Consider the following 26,465-nt stretch of genomic DNA (forward strand, 5'->3'; position numbering starts at 1 on the left):
CGATGCACCAAGTCCTGTCTGGACCGTCGCTGGAGGCTCTGGACTGCAGACCGTCGCAGGAGGCTTCGTGCCATGGATCATCACAGGAGGCTTCGTGCCATGGATCATCACAGGAGGCTTCGTGCCATGGATCATCACAGGAGGCTTCGTGCCATGGATCATCACAGGAGGCTTCGGGCCATGGATCATCACTGGAGGCTTCGTGCCAGTGCGAGGAGCAGGCACAGGCCCCACCGGGCTGGAGACCCGCACCACTGGTTTGGTGCGAGGAGCAGGTACGGGGCGCACCGGGCTGGAGACACGCACCACTGGTTTGGTGCGAGGAGCAGGCACGGGCCGTACTGGTCTGTGAAGGCGCACTGGCGGCACAGTGCGTAAAGCCGGCGCATAGCCTGGTGCCTGCACGGTCACACGCTCCTCAAAGCGAGTGCGGGGAGTTGGCTCTGCTAAACCTGGCTCCGCCAGCCTCTGCTCTAAGGACCGAGCTCTCTGCTGCTGGAGGGTTAACTCCTCTCTCAGCTCCTCCTGTTGCCTGGCCAGCTCTTCTCTCCGTGCATCCACTGACTCCTGCAGCGCCTCCTTCTGAAGGAAGAGCTCCTGCTCCCTCTTAACTAACAGCTCCCGTAAGGTGGTGTTCTCCTCAGAGTACTGAGCTGCAGGTCTTGGAGGGCATCTATCATAGCGGCTTCTTCTGTTGCTATCTCCCTCTCCACAATCAGCTCTTCCAGTTCCTCCGCCAACCACCCTGTGTGCCCCCCCCATTTTATTTATTTATTGGGGCTGTCTCTCGGGCTTCCTTCTTGATCGGGACCTTTTGAGTCGCCGTTTTTTATCTACAGCCTGGGCTTCTTCCTTCGCCCGGGGTCCCTTACCGGCCAATATCTCCTCTCATGTCCAGAATGTTTTCCCCACCTGTGTCCAGCATGTCTGCTCCTCCTGGCGACGCTGCTTAGTCCGTTGGTGGTGGGATCTTCTGTCACGTTTGTTGTGTAAAGGATCGGACCAAGGTGCAGCGTGGTATGCGTACATAGTCATTTATTTTAATAAACACCGACAAAATAACAAAATCCAACAGAACGTGAAGTTCAAGAGGCTAAACATCAAACAAGCCAAACAGAAACAAGATCCCACCACTAAGGTAGGCAACATGGCTACCTAAGTATGATCCCCAATCAGAGACAACGACCAACAGCTGCCTCTGATTGGGAACCACACCCGGCCAACATAGAAATATATAAATTAGATTTCACACCCTGACCAACCCAACTAGAGATCTCAATGTCAGGGCGTGACACCGATGACTGTGGTAACCTCCTCAATGCCATCGGATGAATCCCGGAATATATTCCAGTCTGTGCTAGTGAAACAGTCCTGTAGCTTAGCATCCGCTTCATCGGACCAATTCCGTATTGAGCGTGTCACTGGTACTTCCTATTTGGAGTTTTTGCTTGTAAGCAGGAATCGGGAGGATCAAGTTATGGTCCGATTTGCCAAATGGAGGGAGGGGGAGAGCTTTGTTTGTGTGTGAAGTAAAGGTGATCTAGAGTTTTTATCCCTCTAGTTCAGGGATGGGGAAACTCCAGTCCTCGGGGGCCGGAGTGGTGTCATACCTTTTCCCCATCCCTAACAAACACAGCTTATTTTAAACTAATTGCATTGTAAACTAAAGATCATGATGTTGATTATTGGAGTCAGGTGTGTTTGCAGGGGCTGGGGCGAAAGACCAATCAGGCCCCGGAGGACTGGTGTTGCCCATCCCTGCTCTAGTTGCACAGGTGACATGCTGGTAGAAATTAGGTAAAACGGATTTTAGTTTTCCTGCATTACAATCAATGGCCACTAAGCGCGCCGCTTGAGCATTGTCTTGTTTGCTTATGCCCTATACAGCTTGTTTAGTGCAGTCTTAGTGTCAGCATCGGTTTGTGGTGGTAAATAGACAGCCATGAAAAATACAGATGAACATACTCTTGGTAAATAGTAGGGCTGACCCCAATTATTCGACTGGTCGATTGTTTGGTCAATAGGCTGTTGGTCGACCAAGATTTGTTTTAGTCGAGCAGTATCATATACATACATACATACATACATACATACATACATACATACATACATACAGTCGTGGTCAAAAGTTTTGAGAATGACACAAATATTAATTTTCACAAAGTCTGCTGCCTCAGTTTTTATGATGGCAATTTGCATGTACTCCAGAATGTTATGAAGAGTGATCAGATGAATTGCAATTAATTGCAAAGTCCCTCTTTGCCATGAAAATGAACTTAATCCCCCAAAAACATTTCCACTGCATTTCAGCCCTGCCACAACAGGACCAGCTGCCATCATGTCAGTGATTCTCTCGTTAACACAGGTGAGAGTGTTGACGAGGACAAGGCTGGAGGTCACACTGTCATGCTGATTTAGTTAGAATAACAGACTGGAAGCTTTAAAATGAGGGTGGTGCTTGAAATCATTGTTCTTCCTCTGTTAACCATGGTTACCTGCAAGGAAACACGTGCCGTCATCATTGCATTGCACAAAAAGGGCTTCACAGGCAAGGATATTGCTGCTACTAAGATTGCACCTAAATCAACCATTCATCGGATCATCAAGAAGTTCAAGGAGAGAGGTTCAATTGTTGTGAAGAAGGCTTCAGGGCGCCCAAGAAAGTCCAGCAAGCGCCAGGACCGTCTCCTAAAGTTGATTCAGCTGCGGGATCGGGGCACCACCAGTGCAGAGCTTGCTCAGGAATGGCAGCAGGCAGGTGTGAGTGCATCTGCACGCACAGTGAGGCGAAGACTTTTGGAGGATGGCCTGGTGTCAAGAAGGGCAGCGAGGAAGCCACTTCTCTCCAGGAAAAACATCAGGGACAGACTGATATTCTGCAAAAGGTACAGGGATTGGACTCCTGACGACTGGGGTAAAGTCATTTTCTCTGATGAATCCCCTTTCCGATTGTTTGGGGCATCCGGAAAGAAGCTTGTCCGGAGAAGACAAGGTGAGCGCTACCATCAGTCCTGTGTCATGCCAACAGTAAAGCATCCTGAGACCATTCATGTGTGGGGTTGCTTCTCAGCCAAGGGAGTGGGCTCACTCACAATTTTGTCTAAAAACATAGCCATGAATAAAGAATGGTACGAACACATCCTCCGAGAGCAACTTCTCCCAACCATCCAAGAACAGTTTGGTGACGACCCATGCCTTTTCCAGCATGATGGAGCACCTTGCCATAAGGCAAAACTGATAACTAAGTGGCTTGGGGAACAAAACATCAACATTTTGGGTCCATGGCCAGGAAACTCCCCAGACCTTAATCCCACTGAGAACTTGTGGTCAATCCTCAAGAGGCGGGTGGACAAACAAAAACCCCACAAATTCTGACAAACTCCAAGCATTGATTATGCAAGAATGGGCCGCCATCAGTCAGGATGTGGCCCAGAACTTAATTGACAGCATGCCAGGGCAGATTGCAGAGGTCTTGAAAAAGAAGGGTCAACACTGCAAATATTGACTCTGCATAAATGTAATGTAATTGTCAACAAAGATATCTAAAAACACTGAAGCAGCAAACTTTGTGAAGACCAATACTTGTGTCATTCTCAAAACTTTTGACCACGACTGTGTGTGTGTATATGTATATGTGTGTATATATAACATACACACAATTTATTTATTTTATGGCACACGAGACACCGGTCTTATTCATGCCCATCTCCGTGAACTAATCCATTGAGGAGGCCGCGAGGATGGCACAGTCCAAGAAGGGGAGTCTCTCCAGAATGAGCTCTTTCCCGCCAATTTGTGCACATTCATTGTTTCATAAATTCATTGTGTGAATTGTTTGCGTTTGATTGTTAGTGTTATATACTATATGTACAAAAGTATGTGGACACCCCTTCAAATTAGTGTATTCGGCTATTTCAGCCACACCCGTTGCTGACAGGTGTATAAAATCGATCACACAGCCATGCAATCTCAATAGACAAACATTGGCAGTAGAATGGCCATACTGAAGAGCTCAGTGACTTTCAACGTGGCATCGTCATAGGATGCCACCTTTTCCAACAAGTCAGTTCGCCCTGCTAGAACTTCCCAAGTCAACTGTAAGTGCTGTTATTGTGTTATTGCAAACATCTAGGAGCAACAACGTCTCAGCCGCGAAGTGGTAGGCCACACAAGCTCACAGAATGGGACCGCAGAGTGCTGAAGCGCGTAGCATTTTAAAAATAATCTATCCTCGGTTGCAACACTCACTACCAAGTTCCAAACTTTCTCTGGAAGCAGCGTAAGCACAAGAACTGTTCGTCGGGAGCTTAAAATCACCATGCGCCATGCCAAGCGTCAGCTGGAGTGGTGTAAAGCTCACCTCCATTGGACTCTGGAGCAGTGTTTCGGGCTAGTTCCAGTGAAGGGAAATCTTAACGCTACAGCATACAGTGACATTCTAGATGATTCTGTGCTTCCAACTTTGTGGCAACAGTTTGGGGCAGGCCCTTCCTTGTTTCAGCATGACAATGCCCCCGTGCACAAAGCGAGGTCCATACAGAAATGGTTTGTCGAAAAACGGTGTGGAAGAAGTTGACTTTATCTCAACCCCATCGAACACCTTTGGGATGAATTGGAACGCCGACTGCGAGCCAGGCCGAATCGCCCAACATCAGTGCCTGACCTCACTAATGCTCTTGTGGCTGAAGGGAAGCTGCAGCAATGTTCCAACATCTAGTGGAAAGCCTTCCCAGAAGAGTGGAGGCTGTTAAAGCAGCAAAGGGGGGACCAACTCCATATTAATGCCCATGATTTTGGAATGAGATGTTCGACGAGCAGGTATCCACATACTTTTGGTCATGTAGTGTATATCACCAGTAGTACATTTACTGATAATTCCTATAATTTCTAATCTACAATGTTTGTTTGGTTACGGTAATGTCTGTTAATCCATTCAATAGGCTATATTATTATTCCAGTCTTTTACCGTTCTCATTGTCGGAGTGAACATGTTGTTTGCATAGCGCACAACCTATGCTACACTTGTGAGAAAAGTTCCATTTATGAGTTTTGTCAATTAAGTCATGGTCTTTCCTTTGGAGCGCTCCTGTCAATGTTGAGTAAGGACGCGCACCTGATTACGCATAGAAGTAGGCCTATAGGCTACCTGGCCTGCGCACAAATGTAGGCATATAAATGTGCCCATTTGGGGATCTGATAGTATTTCTGATTGGCTTAATGCAACACCACTAATGAGCTGTGGAGCTTCTCAAAGTAATGCTTTCTTCACCTCAAACAGCAAGCAAATGAAGTCTGTCATTCTCTATGGATGTAAAAAATTATCTTTCCAGCTCTCTCCCTTTCGATAACCAATTAGCGTGAAAGGGGAAAAATGCCAGTAAAAACGTTATAAAATAGGCCTACCTGATTACTTCTTATCCCTTGTGCAAATAGCCTACAGCTGTGTCTGTCCCGAGCTCACTGGCGCGGGAAACTCTGAGGGCCCAGAATATTTTACAAAATGTTGCAAGGAGCTTCAGGCCGGACCCAAGTTAATAGTTGATACAATGTTTTAAATTCGTTGCAGACAGGCCATGCGTAGCCAATGTGATTTATAGGATATTTACCTGCAGGCTGCAATGTTTTTATTTGTTGGCTTTATAGGCTATTTTTATGTAGTTGGCAATGGCAATAGAAGTTACCTTTTAGGTTCATATTATTTTCATTTAGAATTGGATAGAATTTTGATTAAACACATGACAATGATTTTGAGATACGAAGACATTATTATAATTTAAATTTAACTTTTCCACAAATGTGCATATGAAAACCATAACTGGAACACAGATTGGTAGATATGGTAAGATCCTCTGTGGTCCTCTGTAGCTCAGCTGGTAGAGCACGGCGCTTGTAACGCCAAGGTAGTGGGTTCGATCCCCGGGACCACCCATACACAAAAAAAATGTATGCAAGCATGACTGTAAGTCGCTTTGGATAAAAGCGTCTGCTAAAATGGCATATTATTATTATATTAAATTGGCATTCCCCATGAGAACTTGCCGACTCCTCGTGTAGCCTATTACCAGCAACTTCAGGAGAGTAAAGGCAGAATTTGCGAAAGCCAGCAGGAGCGGGACCATCCGGTCCCGGACAGGTTAAGTCCACTCGTCCAAATAGAGGTTAGTGATAGTGATGGCTGTTCTGATGTCCATAAGCTCTTTTAGGTCATAGGAAACGGTGGCGGAAACATTATGGAAAGATCCAATTATGACGACATCGTCGTCGCCAATGATAACTGTTGTCTTGTCTGTTCTCTAGGTTCTACCGTAGTGACGGAGAGAGCCCGGCCGACGCAAGCGCAGAGCCCATATTCACAGTCAACAACAGTGGTGGTGGAACCAGCAGGACCCGCAGTACAGATCGACCAGGGTAAGGAGTCTACGACCCAGGAGGCGTTGTCTCCTCTTTCTTTTACACCTCTCCCTGGCTTGAACTGTGGCAAATTCTGGAAACTTTCCCAAAATCCCCAGGTTTTCCAGAAATCCTCCAACTTTAAAACCGGGGGATTTTGAGGAAGTTTCCAGAATTTGCAACCCAACACTTTCATGAGTGTCCATCCAATCATGTCTTACCAATCTTCTCTGTGGTGTTTGTCCGCTCCAAGGGCCCCCAGTCGCTCCAGCTGGAGACTTGACAGAGACATGGGTCTGATGAACGCAATTGGCCTCCAGCCCCGACACCCCGCCCCCTCTGTGACCTCACAGGGCACTCAGACGCCCATCGTCCAGCTGCAGAACGCAGAGACGCAGACAGAGCGGGACCTCCCCAGGCCCAGCACCTCCCACGCTGCTGCTTATGGTAGGAGGATTAATAATAATAATTATTATTATTATTATTATTATTATTACATTTTAGTCATTTAGCAGACGCTCTTATCCAGAGCGACTTACAGTTAGTGAGTGCATACATTTTCCATACTGGAATTATTACATACATTATTACAATACATTATTATTAGAGGCCGACCGATAAATCGGTTGACCGATATTATCGGCTGATATTAGCCTTCCCAGAAATATATGTATCTGTCTTTATTCCACAGATAAAGTGCCAACATTATATACCTAGAATGAACACATACAATGCATTCGGAAAGTATTCAGACCCCTTTACTTTTTCCACATTTTGTTACGTTACAGCCTTATTATAAAATGGATTAATAAATAAAAAATCCTCATCAATCTACACACAATACTCCATAATGACAAAGTGAAAACAGGTTTTTAGAAATCTTTGCAAATGTATTAAAAATAAAAAACTGAAATGCATTATTTACATAAGTATTCAGACCCTTTGCCATGCGACTCGAAATTGAGCTCAGGTGCATCCTGTTTCCATTGATCATCCTTGAGATGTTTCTACAACTTGATTGGAGTCCACCTGTGGTAAATTCAATTGATTGGACATGATTTGGAAAGGCACACACCTGTCTATATAAGGTCCCACAGTTGATGGTGCATGTCAGAGCAAAAACCAAGCCATGAGGTCGAAGGAATTGTCCATAGAGCACAGAGACAGGATTCTGTCGAGGCACAGATCTGGGGAAGGTTACCAAAAAATATCTGCAGCATTGAAGGTCCCCAAAAACACAGTGGCCTCTATGATTCTTAAATAGAAGAAGTTTGGAACCACCAAGACTCTTCCTAGAGCTGGCCGCCCGGCCAAACTGAGCAATCGGGGGAGAAGGGCCTTGGTCAGGGAGGTGACCAAGAACCCGATGGTCACTCTGACAGAGCTCCAGAGGTCCTCTGTGGAGATGGGAGAACCTTCCAGAAGGACAACCATCTCTTCAGCACTCCACCAATCAGGCCTTTATGGTAGAGTGGCCAGACGGAAGCCACTCCTCAGTAAAAGGCACATGACAGCCCGCTTGGAGTTTGCCAAAAGGCACCTAAAGACTCTCAGACCATGAGAAACAAGATTCTCTGGTCTGAAGAAACCAAGATTGAACTCTTTGGCCTGAATGCCAAGTGTCACGTCTGGAGGAAACCTGGCACCATCCCTACGGTGAAGCATGGTAGTTGCAGCGTCATGCTGTGGGGATGTTTTTCAGCGGCAGGGACTGGGAGACTAGTCAGGATCGAGGGAAAGATGAATGGAGCAAAGTACAGAGAGATCCTTGATGAATCTGCTCCAGAGCATTCAGGACCTCAGACTGGGGCGAAGGTTCACCTTCCAACAGGACAACGACCCATAGCACACAGCCAAGACAACGCAGGAGTGGCTTCGGGACAAGGCTCTGAATGTCCTTGAGTGGCATAGCCAGAGCCCGGACTTGAACCCGATCGAACATCTCTGGAGAGACCTGAAAATAGCTGTGCAGCAACACTCCCCATCCAACCTGACAGAGCTTGAGATGATCTGCAGAGAAGAATGGGAGAAACTCCACAAATACAGGTGTGCCACGCTTGTAGCGTCATACCCAAAAAGACTCGAGGCTGTAATCGCTGCCAAAGGTGCTTCAACAAAGTACTGAGTAAAGGGTCTGAATACTTATGTAAATGTGATATTTCAGTGTTTTGTTTTTGCAAAATGTTCTACAAAATGGTTTTTGCTTTGTCATTATGGGGGTGTTGTGTGTAGATTGATGAGGGGGGGAAACAAATCAATTTTAGAATAAGGTTGTAATGTAAGAAAATGTGAAAAAAGTCAAGGGGTCTGAATACTTAACGAATGTACTGTCATTTGATCATTCTGGGTAGACGCTAATTTGCAGTAATTTTAAATGTTTCAATCATTGCCTGAAGAGGGCGCTCTACGAGCTGCTCATTGAACATCATTCAACCCTAGGTCACAACTTGAGAGAGAGTAGGCATGGTGGTTTGACGGTGAGTAGCTTACCACAGGCAGCGCATTTGAATAAGTAAATAATCAAAGTACACTTCACAAAGCAAGCAGCATTGTCCTCATCACATTCTCACTTAACGTTAGCTGTCTAGCAAGCCAGCAGCAGGGTAGTGAGCTTCACAATCTAGCCAACAAGATAGTTAGCTTAGCAAGCTAGCATTCTGTTCTACTTGTGTGTTAACACTGGACTGGTGCCAAAGTGAACACTCGTCCTTGATACAAAAATAACTGTTTCTGTCTGGGCCTATTATGTTAGCTAGTTGGCTTATTTAGTTTGTTTTCCGAAATATGCAATCTGCAAAAAGCAAGACAGTCTATCATTCAGGCCATGTGCTTGCATTCATGGTGAGATAAGGAGCTAGCTAGCTAAATTAGAACTTGTGACTAATACCAGTGCTGCAAGCATTGCCCTGCATAAACATTTTCAGTCATCAGTGCATGCCATTTGCTGTTGACATATACAGTGGGGAGAACAAGTATTTGATACACTGCCGATTTTGCAGGTTTTCCTACTTACAAAGCATGTAGAGGTCTGTAATTTTCATCATAGGTACACTTCAACTGTGAGAGACGGAATCTAAAACAAAAATCCAGAAAATCACATTGTATGATTTTTAAGTAATTCATTTGCATTTTATTACATGACATAAGTATTTGATCACCTATCAACCAGTAAGAATTCCGGGTCTCACAGACCTGTTAGTTTTTCTTTAAGAAGCCCTCCTGTTCTCCACTCATTACCTGTATTAACTGCACCTGTTTGAACTCGTTGCCTGTATAAAAGACACCTGTCCACACACTCAATCAAACAGACACCAACCTCTCCACAATGGCCAAGACCAGAGAGCTGTGTAAGGACATCAGGGATAAAATTGTAGACCTGCACAAGGCTGGGATGGGCTACAGGACAATAGGCAAGCAGCTTGGTGAGAAGGCAACAACTGTTGGGGCAATTATTAGAAAATTGAAGAAATTCAAGATGACGGTCAATCACACTCGGTCTGGGGCTCCATGCAAGATCTCACCTCGTGGGGCATCAATGATCATGAGGAAGGTGAGGGATCAGCCCAGAACTACATGGCAGGACCTGGTCAATGACCTGAAGAGAGCTGGGACCACAGTCTCAAAGAAAACCATTAGTAACACACTACGCCGTCATGGATTAAAATTCTGCAGCGCACGCAAGGTCCCCCTGCTCAAGCCAGCGCATGTCCAGGCCTGTCTGAAGTTTGCCAATGACCATCTGGATGATCCAGAGGAGGAATGGGAGAAGGTCATGTGGTCTGATGAGACAAAAATAGAGCTTTTGGTCTAAACTCCACTCGCCGTGTTTGGAGGAAGAAGAAGGATGAGTACAACCCCAAGAACCCCATCCCAACCGGTGAAGCATGGAGGTGGAAACATCATTCTTTGGGGATGCTTTTCTGCAAAGGGGACAGGACGACTGCACCGTATTGAGGGGAGGATGGATGGGGCCATGTATCGCGAGATCTTGGCCAACAACCTCCTTCCCTCAGTAAGAGCATTGAAGATGGGTCGTGGCTGGGTCTTCCAGCATGACAACGACCCGAAACACACAGCCAGGGTAACTAAGGAGTGGCTCCGTAAGAAGCATCTCAAGGTCCTGGAGTGGCCTAGCCAGTCTCCAGACCTGAACCCAATAGAAAATCTTTGGAGGGAGCTGAAAGTCCGTATTGCCCAGCGACAGCCCCGAAACCTGAAGGATCTGGAGAAGGTCTGTATGGAGGAATGGGCCAAAATCCCTGCTGCAGTGTGTGCAAACCTGGTCAAGACCTACAGGAAACATATGATCTCTGTAATTGCAAATAAAGGTTTCTGTACCAAATATTAAGTTCTGCTTTTCTGATGTATCAAATACTTACGTCATGCAATAAAATGCAAATGAATTACTTAAAAATCATACAATGTGATTTTCTGGATTTTTGTTTTAGATTCTGTCTCTCACAGTTGAAGTGTACCTATGATAAAAATTACAGACCTCTACATGCTTTGTAAGTAGGAAAACCTGCAAAATCGGCAGTGTATCAAATACTTGTTCTCCCCACTGTATATATCTCCAATACATTTTGTATTTACTTTCGTATTTATAGAGGCGAGAGTTGCTTTTTGGTGGTTATCATGTAAACCACAAATAAAATGTTTTTAAATGTTCATTTTAATATTTACTTAAGAAATCATAATTTAGAGTATCAGTTAATCCTTTAGAGCACAATTAGTGTTATAAAAAAAATGATGTTTTCATTCCCCCTCTAAACATATCGGCAGATATATCGGTAATCGGTGACTTTTTCTCCCTAATGTCGGTATCGGACCAAACAATATATCGGTCGGGCTCTAATAATAATAATTGGTGGGTGCCTGTATTTGTCCTGTTTCAAGTGTGTATTATATGCATGTGTTAAATGCTTATTTTGCATATCTCATCTCCCTCGGATATACACCCAACGGTAACCCTGAAGCAATTAGGGTTAAGTACCTTGCTCAAGGGCACATCGGCAGATTTTTCACCTTGTCGGCTCGGGGATTCGAACTAGTAACCTTTCGGTAACTGGTCCAATGCTCTAACCACTAGGCTACCTACCGGTAACTTTTCATTGGCTCCCTGTGTGAAAACGAAACACTGAGATCCAATCAGACCCGTTCTCAAATACACATTGCCATTCAGTTAAGAGTCAGCAGTAAAAGTATTATTTTGTATTTAACACAGATGTTAACCTTCAACCAATGTATGTCTCATCTAACTTTCTGTGCAGTTTAGTGATGCGGTTTTAGTTTTTTTGAGGAAATGTAAATGTATCAATGTTTTCGATTTCTCTCGCTACTCATCTCAGTAGAAGTCCAAGAGCTCCCGTCCACGAGCCGCGAGACCAAGGGGAGCCTAGAGCAGCCACAAACCAGCCAGATCGAGGACAGTGCCCTGGGAGATGCCTCAACAGAAGCCGGCACCTCCACAGCCAACACCGGTAATCCTCCCAGTCCCACCTACTACCCTCCCTTTTTATAATGCCAGAAAGCGGGGTTGGAGTCAATTCAGAAAGTAAACCCAATTTTTGAAATGTTACTCATTGAAAAGCAGAGAAGAGAATTGGAATTGAAATGTCAGTGTACTTCCTGAATTGGAATGGAATTGACCCCAACTCTGCCAGAACCCCTCTTATTGTACCTTCTATATGGTTCTACGGGATGTTTTCCCCTACTGTGATCTCCAGGTGGGGTGCAAAGGCCCCCAAAGCGACATCCAGGCCCTCCTAGTCTCAAATTCAATTCAAACCAATAGAAGCATAGGGGTAGGGGAAACAGTTTTATATGGCCATAATGACGGCACATGGTCAGGAAGGGCTGTTTCAACTGTCTGTTTTGCAGAGGATGGAATCCGTGAAAGATATAGGTAACTGACAAAATAAAGGAAACTCCAACATATTGTCTTTATAGGGCGTTGGGCCACCACAAGTCCCCAGAACTGCTTCAGTGCGCCTTGGCAGATATTCTGCAAGTGACTGGAACTCTATTGGAGGGATGCAGCACCATTCTTCCATAAATTCCATAATTTGGTGTTTTGTTGATGGTGGTGGAAAACACTGTCTCAGGCGCCACTCCAGAATCTCCCATAAGTGTTCAACTGGGTTGAGATCTGGTGACTGAGACACACACTCTTTAACCCCCCTATGCTTCTTTGAGATCCCTCTTTCCAAACGTCACTGAGATCTCTTCTAGCCAAGGTAGCCAAAATAATGTGCAACTGGGCATTTATATACATGACCCTAATATATAATATATAATAATATGCCATTTAGCAGACGCTTTTATCCAAAGCGACTTACAGTCATGCGTGCATACATATATATTTTTTTTTTGTGTATGGGTGGTCCCGGGGATCGAACCCACTACCTTGGCGTTACAAGCGCCGTGCTCTACCAGCTGAGCTACAGAGGACCGCAAGTATGATGTTAATTTGATGTTAATGGGGAAAGCGAGGTACAGCGAGAGCTACATCACCAGGTTATGCAGTCCCCCACTCACTGCAGTGCTAGATAGAACTTTCTGGAATAATACACTTTATGTCACAGCGAACGTACTAAATTCGGGAAGCCCAATCGATTGTGAGAGATGGCATATGCCTTTTTATTTGATACATATGGGTCGTGGGTTCGCAATTTGCTGCTCATGCAACAAACACACACACGAGGGGACTCCTCATAAACACAACACTGGCAGTTTTCAAAATAGCCTGCATCAGACTAGCACATCACCTAACGTTGTGTTACGCCTTTTACTAAGCATCATCAGACCTCGGTAGTAGCCTATTTAATTTCTCTTTTCAAAGCATTTCTCAGGAAACCAAGCAGAAAATGCTGTGCTCTAACGATGGCATTGTAGCCACACATACTGTACATTAGAAGATAATTGTTCATCTGATCAGAAACACTGTGCTCACAACCTTTATCTCCTAAAGATGTCGCTGGTGTATGTTATTTTCTTTGAATTTGGGGATATATTGCGCTATAGGCTATAAGGTTTTTACGAGGCGCGAGTTCCGTTCGTGAAACAACATGCATAATGAGCTTTGAGAAAGAAAATATCCGACTACCTTTCTGTCATGTCAACCATCCATCCAAATCATATAATTATGTGTATCCACCTTTTGTCTTTATAAACTTTCACATAGCCTATTTCATGATATGGGGTAATCCAATAAGCAACACCGCAGCTGTTGATTGCAGTGATCATCATTAATCACGTATGCTATATATAATCAGTACACGACTTTCACGGAGGAGGATATTTGATGCAAGGATATACAAATTATTTTCCATTTTATAAAATTAGCCTACATTCTCTTGCTCACTCGAGGAATGCAATTTGGCTCAGGCTTGCAAACTGAAAAAAATAATGTTTGTCATTTAGTCTACTGATTTTGGAAATGTAGGCTAATAATAAATGTAATAATAGCATATTTGATCTACCCCAATGAAAAATTGGAAAGTGCGCATAAATCCATTTCGATAGATGTATGCATCAGTACCCAGGCTATCTATTATATCTGCAACAGAAATTAAGGATATGTTCGCTGTCAGCTGGCTACTGTAGGAAAGTTACATTCGAATGAAACGTTTGTTAAATAAATTAGCCTTTTAGCCCATATGTATCATCCTATGAGGTGGACGTTATGTTGCACACTCACTCTTTCCCTCATTTTAGTAGATATATTTTGCCGTAACGATCTGATCATACCAGGTGGAATGATGTCAAATTGTGTTGCAAGATAAAAGTGGGAGGCGGGAGAAGATTGGCTCCTTTCCTCCTTGCTTGGTAGAGATCTCAGAAAAGGTAGAATTGTGAACCTGTGACCCATATTTATCACATAAAATGTATATGCCATATCTCACAATCGATTGGGCTTCCTGGATTTAGTGTTTTCAATGTGACAACATGTATTTATTTCGTAGAGTTGCGTTATTCCAGAAAGTTCTATCTAGCACTGCAGTGAGTGGGGGGCTGTATAACCCTGTGACGTAGCTCTCGCTCTAGCTCTACCTCGCGCTCCCTGAGTGAGAGAGGTACGCACTTTGACAGACAGTCCAACATTGATTCAAAGGGGTTTAGGAACTTAGACAAAATTGAATTTCGGCAGGCATAATTGAATTTCTCCCCTCTCTCAGGGAGTAATTTCCTATGGCCCCCGATGGTTTCCACTGTTTCCTCATAACCACCCTCTTCTAGCAACCAGCTGAACTGAACACTGGGGTTTCAAGGAATAACAGCAGACTGCTATATTAACTTCCTCCCCGGGGCTAATTAAGTTGTCATTATATTACATTGTGTGGCATGTCACCAAAAAACAAAAAAAGTATCAGCAGCTTGAAAGCATTAATTATCATCACTCATATCTTCTCTTGTTCCCTCCCTCCCTCCGTCCCAGGCGAGGCCCCAGAGTATGCCCCAGGAGAGGACGCCCTGGCGCGGATCCGCCGGCTCATCGCAGAGGGCGGCATGACGGCAGTGGTCCAGCGGGAGCAGAGCACCACCATGGCCTCCATGGGTGGGTTTGGCAACAACATTATCGTCAGCCACCGCATCCACCGCGGCTCCCAGACAGGGGCGGGCGCCGTAGCTGGGCGGCCCAGCAGCAGTGACCCCGTTCTGGCCGTCTCTACAGCCTCCCCTTCCGCCTGCCCCATCAACTCCCTGCGTCTCAGCCTGGAGCACCCCCCTGCTCCCTCAGAGCCTCACCCAGGCCCGGTGTGGGGTCTGCCCTCCCTCTCTCAACCACAACCCCCCGGCCTAGCCTCGGAGGGTGAGGGGGCCAGTCTCTCAGTGGCCATGGACATCGACGACGTGTTTGAAGGAGCTGGCCGACTGGATGATTCTGAGCCAGGCCCCTCTTCCTCCCTGCTCTTCTCCTCCTCTTCCTCTTCTTCCTCTCGCGGCTCTTACCACTCCAGCACCGGCAGAAACGGCAACAATAACAACAATGGCAGTAGCAGCAGAGATAATTACCCAGGCGACCCTTACAGCAGGTAGAGTGCTGTGTGACTTGGCCCTTATTGCCCAGGAGAGGGAGAGAATCCCCCAGAGGAGACAGTGGGTGACTGCTTTGGGCCGAGAGACGGTGTATCACGAACCCTAAAGCCGGGTGTACACTACACGATTTTGGCCCCCGATTTAGCTGTCCCAGACACGTTTTTGAGATCGGCGACAAAATCACCATGTCGTTGCCTACTCGAACCGTCCCAAGACGTCCCAATATTTTCAAACATGTTTGATTTTATCGGCACAAAATCTGCAATGCTCTTGTAGTGTGAGATGTGTAATGACAAGTTTTGAGAACGGTGATCCACAATAGCCAATGTGAGCTCGCCAGAGTAGAAGCCAGTGAGATGATGTATCACATCAACCAGAATGTATACTCTCGAACAGGAGCGACGACTACTACTAGCTAGCTAGTATGCGTTTGTACTTGCCTTAAAAGCCAAAGTGTCAAATGGTGACAGCTCTGAAGTTCACAAGCAAAATCTATTGGCTAGATATTTCAACTCTGTATGGCAAGCGTGAATGTCTGAATGTAAACTTTGAGGCTGCTTTGAAACAGCTCGTTCTAGCTACGTTAACAATCTAATCACGTCATATTGTTTTCGCGAGACAGCGTGGTTTCGAGATTTAATCGTCACGACTAAGTGAAGAATCTTGTCGTGTGTGACCCCCCCGTCTGTACCACATCGTTAAGTATGCGCACCACTACGTTGGCAAGACAAAAAACTACAGGTAAGACGGTCGTTTAACATGAGAGGCTCAGGGATGTTTGGATTTTGAAAGTCGTGTAGTGTACGCCCGGCATAAAGGAATAGTATGGCCCTGTCTTGCTGGTGCGCTTCTCCTCAAAGCCTTATCTCACAAAGAATGGGTGCTCAGACTCTGCAGGGTCTCCAGTCCTGAACAGAAGGTACATAAGCTCCCCCCCCCTCCCCGCTGCACCCATCAGTGGCATTGTGACCCCTCCCCTCCCTGCATTGGTGTGCACTTACATTGCACTTAAAATGGACCTTTAGTTGTATGATCATTCCATGTCAGAAAGGGCTTTTACTTGAATTGTGCCAGCACCGGGGTACCGATGCTGTGATTTTTTTTTTTCTTTTCCCCCCAGTCCTTTCTCTTTGCATAGGCGTGACCGATAGACAAGGATTCTACATTCAAAGTGCCATGTAAGGGTAATTGTAAACAACAAGAAGAAACAGACAGTTTCTCCAGTGTGTGCAGCGTTCTGGTGCCATGTGATTTGATGTGAAATAGCGTGTGTTTGCTATATTTTGAAGCCTCTTTGGTACCAAGTGGTAGGATGTGTATTTTGTAATTTGATGATAATGCATAGCTGGAAAATCATCCTATTGTTGTATGAATCATGAGATGATGCGTGTGGCATGACTAAAGCCATGCCTTTCAAAAGAGAATCTGCAGCTGCCTGTTTTTTTTATTATATACTGAACAAAAATATCAACACAACATGCAACAATTTCAAAGATTTTACTGAGTTAAAGTTCATTTAAGGAAATCAGTCAATTGAAATAAATTAGGCCCTAATCTATGGATTTAACATGACTGTGCAGGGGTGCAGCCACAAAAGGGCTTTATTACAGACAGAAATACTCCTCAGCACCCCACAGGTGAAGAAGCCGGATGTGGAGGTCCTGAGCTGGCGTGGTTACACGTGGTCTGTGGTTGTGAGGCCGGTTGGACGTACTGCCAAATTCTCTAAAACGACGTTGGAGGCAGCTTACGGTAGAGAAATGAAGCAACAGCTTTGGTGGACAGTCCTGTAGTCAGCGTGCCAATTGCACACTCCCTCAAAACATGAGACATCTGTGGCATTGTGTTGTGTGACAAAACTGCACATTTTAGAGTGGCCTTTTATTGTCCCCAGCACAAGGTACACCTGTGTAATGATCATGCTGTTTAATCAGCTTCTTGATATGCCACACCTGTCATGTGGATGGATTATCTTGGCATAGGATAAATGCTGACTTACAGGTATATACAATTTGAGAGAAATACGATATTTGTGCGGATGGAAAATGTATGAGATTTATTTCAGCTCATGAAACATGGGACCAACACTTTACATGTTGCGTTTATATTTTTGTTCAGTGTAGATTGACTATGTCAGCGAGGTCCCCCCAAAAGGATCATTGTCCGTATTACCCATCAGGCCCCAAGTGTACAGAGCATCTGATTCGAAGTAAGCAGGATACGGTGGACGTATACAAAATGGTGGATGTAATGTTACAATGTCTAATCAATCATTTCTGACTTGATACTGTACTATTCTACTGCATGTTTTCAATAATGCTGCATTGTTTCCGACAAAAAAGGGAACGCTATCAGTACAAAAGTCTAGCAAAATACAGACAAATCTGCATTGAAGGAAAAACAAACTCAAACTCGCACATCTGTTTTGGGAAGCGTTAGCCAGCCCTCTTGTCTGGCTTGTCATGCTGAAAGCCAGCACAGTCATTCCTCTCCTGTTGCACTAGAGTGACTGTGTTTGGTGTGTATGGTGAGCGGTGAGGCTCGGGTCAGGACATGTTTACTATCTGGTCCCTGGTCACACACGCCACAAACCCCCACCCCTCCCGCCTAAAAGTGTGATGGAGATCTTCCCCCGGAACCAGACCGGACCCAGAGCCCCGTCGCCTGCACTTGCCACTGGTGCTCCAGGGACCCCATGAGAGCAGAGTCGTTACCATTTAGGATTCAGTAAAACAAACCTGACTTTTGACTTGAATTACGCCCAGTGACCCTCCCCTTCCCACAAAGACTCTGAGGAGGAGAGAGCAGGGGGCTAGCTGGATTGGCTTATCTGTAGCTGTCTGTCAATGGGGAGAGTCTTCACTGAGCATCTTCAGTCAAACCCCAGCACCAACACACCCAGCGCTTAAGAAGCATTGAAGAAGAGCTGTTCTGTGTGTGTGTATATGCTTGTCTCTGCCTGTGTATGCGTGTGCTGTGTGTGTGTGTGTGGGCCAGAAGGCTGGTATATGTAGCATCTCTCTTAGTTACTCTGACCTAATGGTGTGGTTTGGCACGTCGGGGTCGAGAGAGCTTTCGATTGTAATCTCAACATGTCCCCCTGCTGAACCAGGAATTTTTATTTTGAACTTGAAATCTTGATCACCATTCATTTTTAGATGGTTTTGTACTGTAATGTCTTCAGAGCTGCATCTGGCCTATTGTGACCGGCAGTGTCCTTAGCATATCATTTCAGTAAAGCCCCCTTTAGTAAAGCCCCCTGACCGCGTCGGGTGCTTATAGACGAGGGAAAGAATAGCCCTGCACCGTTTAACCTTTTATTTAGGAAATTACCCATAATGCTTAGCTATTCACATTTTGTAATCGCTTTGTAGGGTAATTATATTGATAGTTTAATTTGGTGGGATTTGGGTTTCTTGGGGGGGGGTTAAGGAAAATTATCTGAAAATGCCATATTGAGAGTACAGGACCTAATGAGGGGAGCGAACGGAGTGCAGCGAGTCCTGTGTGCGGCAGTAAGCAAGCTGTTTATTGCATGTATGAAAACTTCTACAACTGTCTTAGAGATTAGAAGAAAGTCAAAATGCCAGGCAGGTGAAAAAGAACTGTTGAACTATCTGAATGCTCCCTCTGGCATTACTTGATTAGGGACGATTTAAAAGAAAAGAAAAAAAAGTTGGTTGGCTGTTAATGTGTCTGTTTTGTGTGAAAGAACGCTGTACTGCACCACTTCTCCCATATGTCGCTCACCCTGAATGATACGCATACTGTAGGTACACAACTACACTTTTAACAGTGCAAATCAATGGTATACAAAGGTAAACTGTCTCACCTAATATTACAAAACAGCTATATCAAACTATGAAGTTTGTTCACTTCAATGGCTTTCATTGGCTTACTTTTCTGTGATGTAATTAAAGAGATTTGTTGACGAAGATGAAAAATGTAACAGTTGTGTTCTGTGAAGAGATGGAAATCTTGTTTCTTTAACGGGAAAACTACAGCTAAGGTCTATAGCTATGACCTGAGGTATTGAATACCTAAAGTAACCAAATGTCATCTATACATTTATTGTATGCTCTACACAACAAATCCTATTCTTAAAGTGAATCGATAATTCTACGTCTCTTATATGGCAATGTGGTTTGAATTATGTGGAATGAAGGAGATTAAAGTGCATCTAACATAGCATTAGTATAAACTAATTTGATACATTGCACTGCATTCAGCTGCTATTGTTTCGTCAAACAAATCATCCCAAACATGCTCAATGGGTGACTGGTGTCTGGTGAGTATGCAGGCCATGGAAGAACGGGGACATTTTCTTCTTCCAGGAATTGTGTACAGGTCCTTGCGACATGTGACTGTGCATTATCATGCTGAAACATGAAGGGATGGCGGAGGATGAATGGTACAACAATGGGCCTCAGGATCTTGTCACGAAATCTATGTGCATTCAAAAATAAAATGCAGTTAATTGTGTTTGTCTGTAGCTTATGGCTGCCTATACCATAACCCTACTGCCACCATGGGGCACTGTTCACAACGGTGACATCAGCAAACCGTTCACCAACACGACGCCATACATGTCTGCGGTCGTGAGGCTGGTTGGATGTACTGCCAAATTCTCTAAAATGACGTTGGAGGCAGCCTATTTTAGAAAAATTAACATTCAGTTCTCTGGCAACAGCTCTGGTGGCCATTCCTGCAGTCAGCATGCCAATTGCACGCTCCCTCAAAACTTGCGACATCTATGGCATTGTGTTGTGTGACAAAACTGCACATTTTAGAGTGGCCTTTTATTGTCACCAGCACAAGGTGCACCTGTGTAATGATCATGCTGTTTAATCAGCTTCTTGATATGTCACACCTGTCAGGTGGATGGATTATAGTACGATATTTGTGCATATGGAACATTTCTGGGATTTATTTCAGCTCATGAAACATTTTATTTTACCTTTATTTAACTAGGCAAGTCAGTTAAGAACAAATTCTTATTTACAATGAAGGCCTACACCCGCCAAACGCTGGGCCAATTGTGCGCAGCCCTATGGGACTCCCAATCACGGCGGTTGTGATACAGCCTGGAATCGAACCAGGGGGTATGTAGTGACGCCTCAAGCACTGAGATGCAGTGCCTTAGACCGCTGCGCCACTCAGGACCAACACTTTACATGTTGCATATATATTTTTGTTCAGTGTAAATTATGAATATCATTATGTTTTACTCTCCATAGTCTTTGTGTTAAGACACGTGTAGAGTCGTCTCTGATAAGCAGTTTGTGTGAAACATACAGATACAAACCCAGTTTTTTCCACATATACAATTTATTTTGCTTGACAGTGATAACAGCATTGTCCCAGTCATATTTAATATGTTGGCCTTGGGGCCACCGTATTTCACAGTCTCTAGGCTGTTAGTGAGCCTAATTTTGTTTTGATTTGTTTTTAAACCATGTGAGTCAGAGCTCAGTGCAGGTATGGTTTACAATAGTTCCTGCTACTACTTATTATAAATCTACTAAAACTGTTGTTGCTAGTATGTAGTCAAACTGTGACATGCTGTCATACTACTCAATGACAAATTATCAGTCTTATTCCTTACCCAGAGTGGTTGAAAACATGCTTTGGTGATTAAATGTCACTTAAGTTGTAAAATACATTTTACCAAGAAAAATATTATTATTCATGTTCTGAATCGGTCAGTGGGGTCTTGCTCAAACATATTAACATTATATCCAAAAAGACAGATTTTGTAACTTAATACATCCTAAAATAAGCGCGGAGCACTAACAGCGGTGCCGCTTCTGGCAGCGACTTTTGAGGTGGTGTGGTCTTCTGCAGTTGTTTCCACGTGTCGCTAAATTAACATGACACGAGCTGAAAATCAAAAGCGTCGTTGACATTTCAAAGAGATACGCTTGTTTTTCTGAGAAATCTTTGAAAAATAACAGGACTTTCGTGTTAATATGAAAAGCGTATAATAAAATATTAAAATACTACATGTCATGTCTTAAAATCGATACATTTTACCTCAATTGTTTTATGGCCTCCGGATTCGAGAAGAAAGATGACAAGATCAACGGTGATTGCCGTAATTCTAGCACAGCATTCAGCCTAGCTGACACAATGCTATTTTCCATATTTTTTATAAAAACTTTTTTTTCTCTGGCCTCCATTGATTTAGTCGCCCTAATCTTGGCCATCCTACAATGGTAAAAACTCTCATTTTTTAACAGGTTATGATAGCGACATTGATTGGACACCCTACCTATGCTTATCTTCCTATGTTTGGATGGTTGATTTAATATACATTTGATATAGATTTTTGTTAGACGTCAAAAATTTACAGCTGGACTTCTTCAATCAGCTATAGTCGTGGTCAGAAATTTTGAGAATGACACAGGTATTGGTCTTCACAAAGTGTTCAGTGTTTTTAGATATTTTTGTCAGATGTTACTATGGTATACTGAAGTATAATTACAAGCATTCCATAAGTGTCAAAGGCTTTTGTTGACAATTACATTAAGTTTATGCAAAGAGTCAATATTTGCAGTGTTGACCCTTCTTTTTCAAGACCTCTGCAATCCGTCCTGGCATGCTGTCAATTAACTTCTGGGCCACATCCTGCCTGATGGCAGCCCATTCTTGCATAATCAGTTTGTCAGAATTTGTGGGTTTTTGTTTGTCCACCCGCCTCTTGAGGATTGACCACAAGATCTCAGTGGGATTAAGGTCTGGGGAGTTTCCTGGCCATGGACCCAACATTTCGATGTTTTGTTCCCCGAGCCACTTAGTTATCAGTTTTGCCTTATGGCAAGGTGCTCCATCATGCTGGAAAAGGCATTGGTCATCACCAATCTGTTCTTGGATGGTTGGGAGAAGTTGCTCTCGGAGGATGTGTTGGTACCATTCTTTATTCATGGCTGTGTTCTTAGGCAAAATTGTGAGTGAGCCCACTCCCTTGGCTGAGAAGCAGCCCCACACATGAATGGTCTCAGGATGCTTTACTGTTAGCATGACACAGGACTGATGGTAGCGATCACCTTGTCTTCTCTTGACATGCTTTTTTCGAGATGCCTCAAACAATCGGAAAGGGGATTCATCAGAGAAAATGACTTTACCCCAGTCCTCTGGAGTCCAATCCCTGTACCTTTTGAAGAATATCAGTCTGTCCCTGATGTTTTTCCTGGAGAGAAGTGGCTTCCTCACTGCCCTTCTTCACACCAGGCCATCCTCCAAAAGTATTCGCCTCACTGTGCATGCAGATGCACTCACACCTGCCTGCTGCCATTCCTGAGCAAGCTCTGCACTGGTGGTGCCCCAATCCTGCAGCTGAATCAACTTTAGGAGACGGTCCTGGCACTTGCTGGACTTTCTTGGTTAATGTTGAGGGTAGATGGCATACAGAGTTGCTGTCACAATACTTAAAAAACATACTTTCCTTATCGTCTTTCCTTCATGACCACTGACCAGTGAAAGGACTCAATAGGTTTTCACTATACTGTTGTTTTCTCACCAGTCCTCAGGTCAGTAGTGGTGAAGAAAATGATAGCAGGTACGGTGCAGTATCTACAGTACCTGTATTACTTGGGATATAGTCTTGACTACTGTCTCTCCCCCTAAACTGTTATCAATTGTCTCAAATGTTTTAGAGTGTTGATGTGATAAAGAGTTTCTGTTCTTTTAAGATCCATTGAGATTACAGTACAAATCCAACAAGGGCTATATCACATATGGGAACACCAAATATCCTATGTAGTGTTGACAATAAAAAAAGGCAAATGAAAATGGGAAACTTCACTCAGGCGTGGGTTATTCAGGGATTGTGGTACTTGGTTTGGACCATTGTGTTGATTAGTAAATACATCCATGATGTCATACCCATTGAGGTCATTTTACAGTGACTGTGTTGTGTAGCTATCCACTGAAGGTTGTGCTGAAATTCATAAAACAGGCCGCACTTGACGAAACAGAAAACATTTGTACAGTCTCTATACTGTAGTTATTCAATCAATTCAATGTAAAGCCCTGTAAATTAGCTTGTACAGTGACCTGGCCTAGAGAAAACAGAAGCAAAGATAGACAGTGATCAGGAAACACTCCCTGAAAGGAATATAACTAGAGATGAATTCGGCTTCGAGGGTAGGCCCATCCTTATTGCGTCACACATGTCAAGAGATCTGAGGTCTGTGACATCACTAGGGGTTGCCAGTGTTTTACTGCAAGGAGACATGAGTGGACCTAATTGAGAACATCAGCCATAGGGCATCTGGTAGACCGTACAGACGTTTGTGAAGATGCAGACTGGGACAGTGGGACTACAGGCAGCCCAATTTGTAACTTACGTTTTTGTGATTTTTTGTTAGGACTGGACATTTGCTTTAATCATGCAATATGGATGGCAGAAATTACACTGAAGATTTCAAGAGGCTTCCTTCTAATTTGAGGGGTAAGTTTATCAATGAATTCCTGTCAAATATGGAACCCTCATGAATACAAACAGTATGACGACTTCTAGTGCACAGGTTTATTTTTCCTTCGGCAAGCACACTTCACCTGATCCAGCTTGGAAAGTTACATCATAATTCCCCTTTAGCAATGCATAAAACCTTTCTCCACATTAGCTTTTGATAGGCATAGGTTATAGATGTATGTATTACCATAGACCATATAATAAAAATACACAGCAGTGTATATTACAATGTAATTCCCTTCCTTTCAAGGATAATCTATTCATTATTATTCATCTAGGAATTATGAGCACAAAAGGTGTTGCTTTGTGGAAATTGTGGATGGGCTATTAAAACTGAATAGAGGACATTGTAACCATTTATTATCAGTTAATATATTTGATCAAAAAAACTTCAAATGCAACCTTAGGTATTCTATTTTTTGTTTATTTGTTTGTTTTCATCAGGCAACAAAGTGCCTTCATCTGATATGGAATACAACGTCAGCTGGGTCCATCCCTACGGCAACCACTCCTATGGAGAGTATGGGAGACCGGGCTGCCCGTACACCACTGCTGAACTGATCCTCATCGTCATGGTGACCAGCTCGCTCAGCTTCATCACCGTCCTGGGCAACGTCCTGGTGATGCTGTCAATCAAAGTCAACCGCCACCTCCAGACGGTCAACAACTACTTCCTGTTCAGCCTGGCGTGTGCTGATCTCATCATCGGCCTGCTCTCCATGAACCTCTACACCCTCTATATCGTCAAGGGCTACTGGCCCCTGGGTGCGGTCATCTGTGACCTGTGGTTGGCCTTGGACTACGTGGTCAGCAACGCATCGGTCATGAACCTCCTGATCATCAGCTTCGACCGCTACTTCTGCGTGACCCGACCATTGACCTACCCGGCCAGGCGGACCACCAGACTGGCTGGGCTGATGATCGCAGCAGCCTGGCTCCTGTCTCTGTTCCTTTGGGCCCCAGCCATCCTCTTCTGGCAGTCCCTCGTCGGTAAACGGATCGTCCCTGACGGGGAGTGCTACATCCAGCTCCTGTCCAACCCCGCGGTCACACTGGGGATGACGCTCCCCGCCTTCTACCTGCCGGCGGTCATCATGATTGTCCTGTACACGCGGATCTCCTTTGCCAGCCGCAGTCGCCTCACTGCAGAGCTACAGAGTAGGAGAGCGAGGACCTCTAGTGGACGACCGAAACAAGGCAGCCATCTGAAGAGGAGCTGCGTATTGTCCCAGAGAGACACTGAGCCAAAGAGCGACTTGGCCATTTCCATCGAAGCAGAGACGAGTATCTGCGCTACGCAGGGGATTATCAAGGCCCTGAAAGACTCTACAGAGCAGGCCAGCAATAGTGTCATCCCCACTTCAGGTGTCCCCCCCTCCCCAGACCACTTACCTAGTGAGATAAACCAAGACTGCAGATGGTCCAACAGTAGGGTCACATTCAACCACACAGGGGATGAGAACAGCTCTGCAACCAAGGTCTCCCAGCCAAGCTCTATCCTTAATGGCTCCAATACAACTAGTCAGCTCAGAAAAGTGTTTTCCCCATTCCCCAGCTTCAGCAAGACCCAGGCGAAGAGGAAGAGACGGATTGTAGCGAGGGAGAGGAAAGTGACCAAGACTATTTTTGCTATTCTCCTGGCCTTCATTCTCACCTGGACTCCTTACAGCGTCATAGCCATCATTGGCACCTACTGTCACTTCTGCGTTCCAGAGACAGTGTGGACCATGGGCTACTGGCTGTGTTACATCAACAGCACAGTCAACCCAGTGTGCTATGCACTATGTAACGTCACCTTCAGAAAGACCTTCAAGAACCTACTGAGGTGTCAGTACAGAAACACAGGTGTGAAATGAGGATGATGTGAGCTACTCTATTATAAGATGTAATAGAACATTGTATTATTTAAGGAAGATGCATTTGATTGATGGACTACGAAGGTAATTGTCTATGTAAAATAGTATAAAAATTCAAAGAAAATATATCAAAGCAGCACATTACAGTTATGACATCCAAAGTCTAAGCTGTACTAAGCTGATCTTTTGTAACAACTATATATTGTTTTTTAAAAGAATGCTGTTCCTCTTTCTGCTAACAATTCTTTATGCCTCCTGCTTATGTTTGTGATGATGTAATATTGTAGCCAAGATATTTCTTAAAAAAACAAAAAAAACATGAATTACTGACACTAGATTTTGGAATGTTCACTCAAATCGCTGCAAACGATGCTGTAGGCCTACATCAGATTGAGTAACCTCAGCTGCAATCAGCAAGTATTCATAACCCTTGACTTATTCCACATTTAGTTGTCTTACAGTTTCAATTCAAAGTGGATTAATTTGATTTAGTTTCTTACCCAACCATACCCAATACCCAAAATGACAAAGTGAAAAGATGTTTGTAGACATTTATGCTAACTTTTTGAAAATGAAATACAGAAATTAATTTACATACAGTACCAGTCAAAGGTTTGGACACACCTACTCATTCCAGGGTTTTTCTTTATTTTTACTATTTTCTACATTGTAGAATAATAGTGAAGACATCAAAACTATGAAAT

The 26,465-nt window shown here is 44.3% G+C and overlaps 2 protein-coding genes across 4 annotated transcripts in view; both read left to right on the plus strand.

The window, feature by feature from the left end:
- Positions 1-16,939, plus strand: part of ambra1b (autophagy/beclin-1 regulator 1b) — a 36,961-nt gene extending 20,022 nt beyond the window's left edge. For 2 of the 3 annotated variants that reach the window (XM_041837798.2, XM_041837800.2), the window contains exons 15-18: positions 6,298-6,408; positions 6,644-6,837; positions 11,739-11,870; positions 14,828-16,939. In XM_041837798.2, coding sequence (XP_041693732.2) covers positions 6,298-6,408; positions 6,644-6,837; positions 11,739-11,870; positions 14,828-15,429 — 1,039 coding nt within the window. In that variant the 3' untranslated portion in view covers positions 15,430-16,939. The remainder of the gene's footprint in view (positions 1-6,297; positions 6,409-6,643; positions 6,838-11,738; positions 11,871-14,827) is intronic. The other variant, XM_041837801.2, reaches the window with a different exon arrangement.
- A 7,497-nt stretch (positions 16,940-24,436) lies between these two features.
- chrm4b (cholinergic receptor, muscarinic 4b) lies at positions 24,437-25,761 on the plus strand. Its single transcript, XM_041836468.1, has one exon. The coding sequence runs from the start codon at positions 24,478-24,480 to the stop codon at positions 25,759-25,761; it is 1,284 nt and encodes a 427-aa protein (XP_041692402.1). The 5' UTR covers positions 24,437-24,477.
- The last annotated feature ends 704 nt before the right edge of the window (positions 25,762-26,465 follow it).

Source organism: Coregonus clupeaformis, chromosome 19 (genome assembly GCF_020615455.1).
Source record: "Coregonus clupeaformis isolate EN_2021a chromosome 19, ASM2061545v1, whole genome shotgun sequence".
Lineage (NCBI taxonomy): Eukaryota > Metazoa > Chordata > Actinopteri > Salmoniformes > Salmonidae > Coregonus > Coregonus clupeaformis.

Excerpts from the sequence above, each read along its gene's own strand:
- chrm4b (XM_041836468.1), top strand. The coding sequence starts at position 24,478 with ATGGTGACCAGCTCGCTCAGCTTCATCACCGTCCTGGGCAACGTCCTG.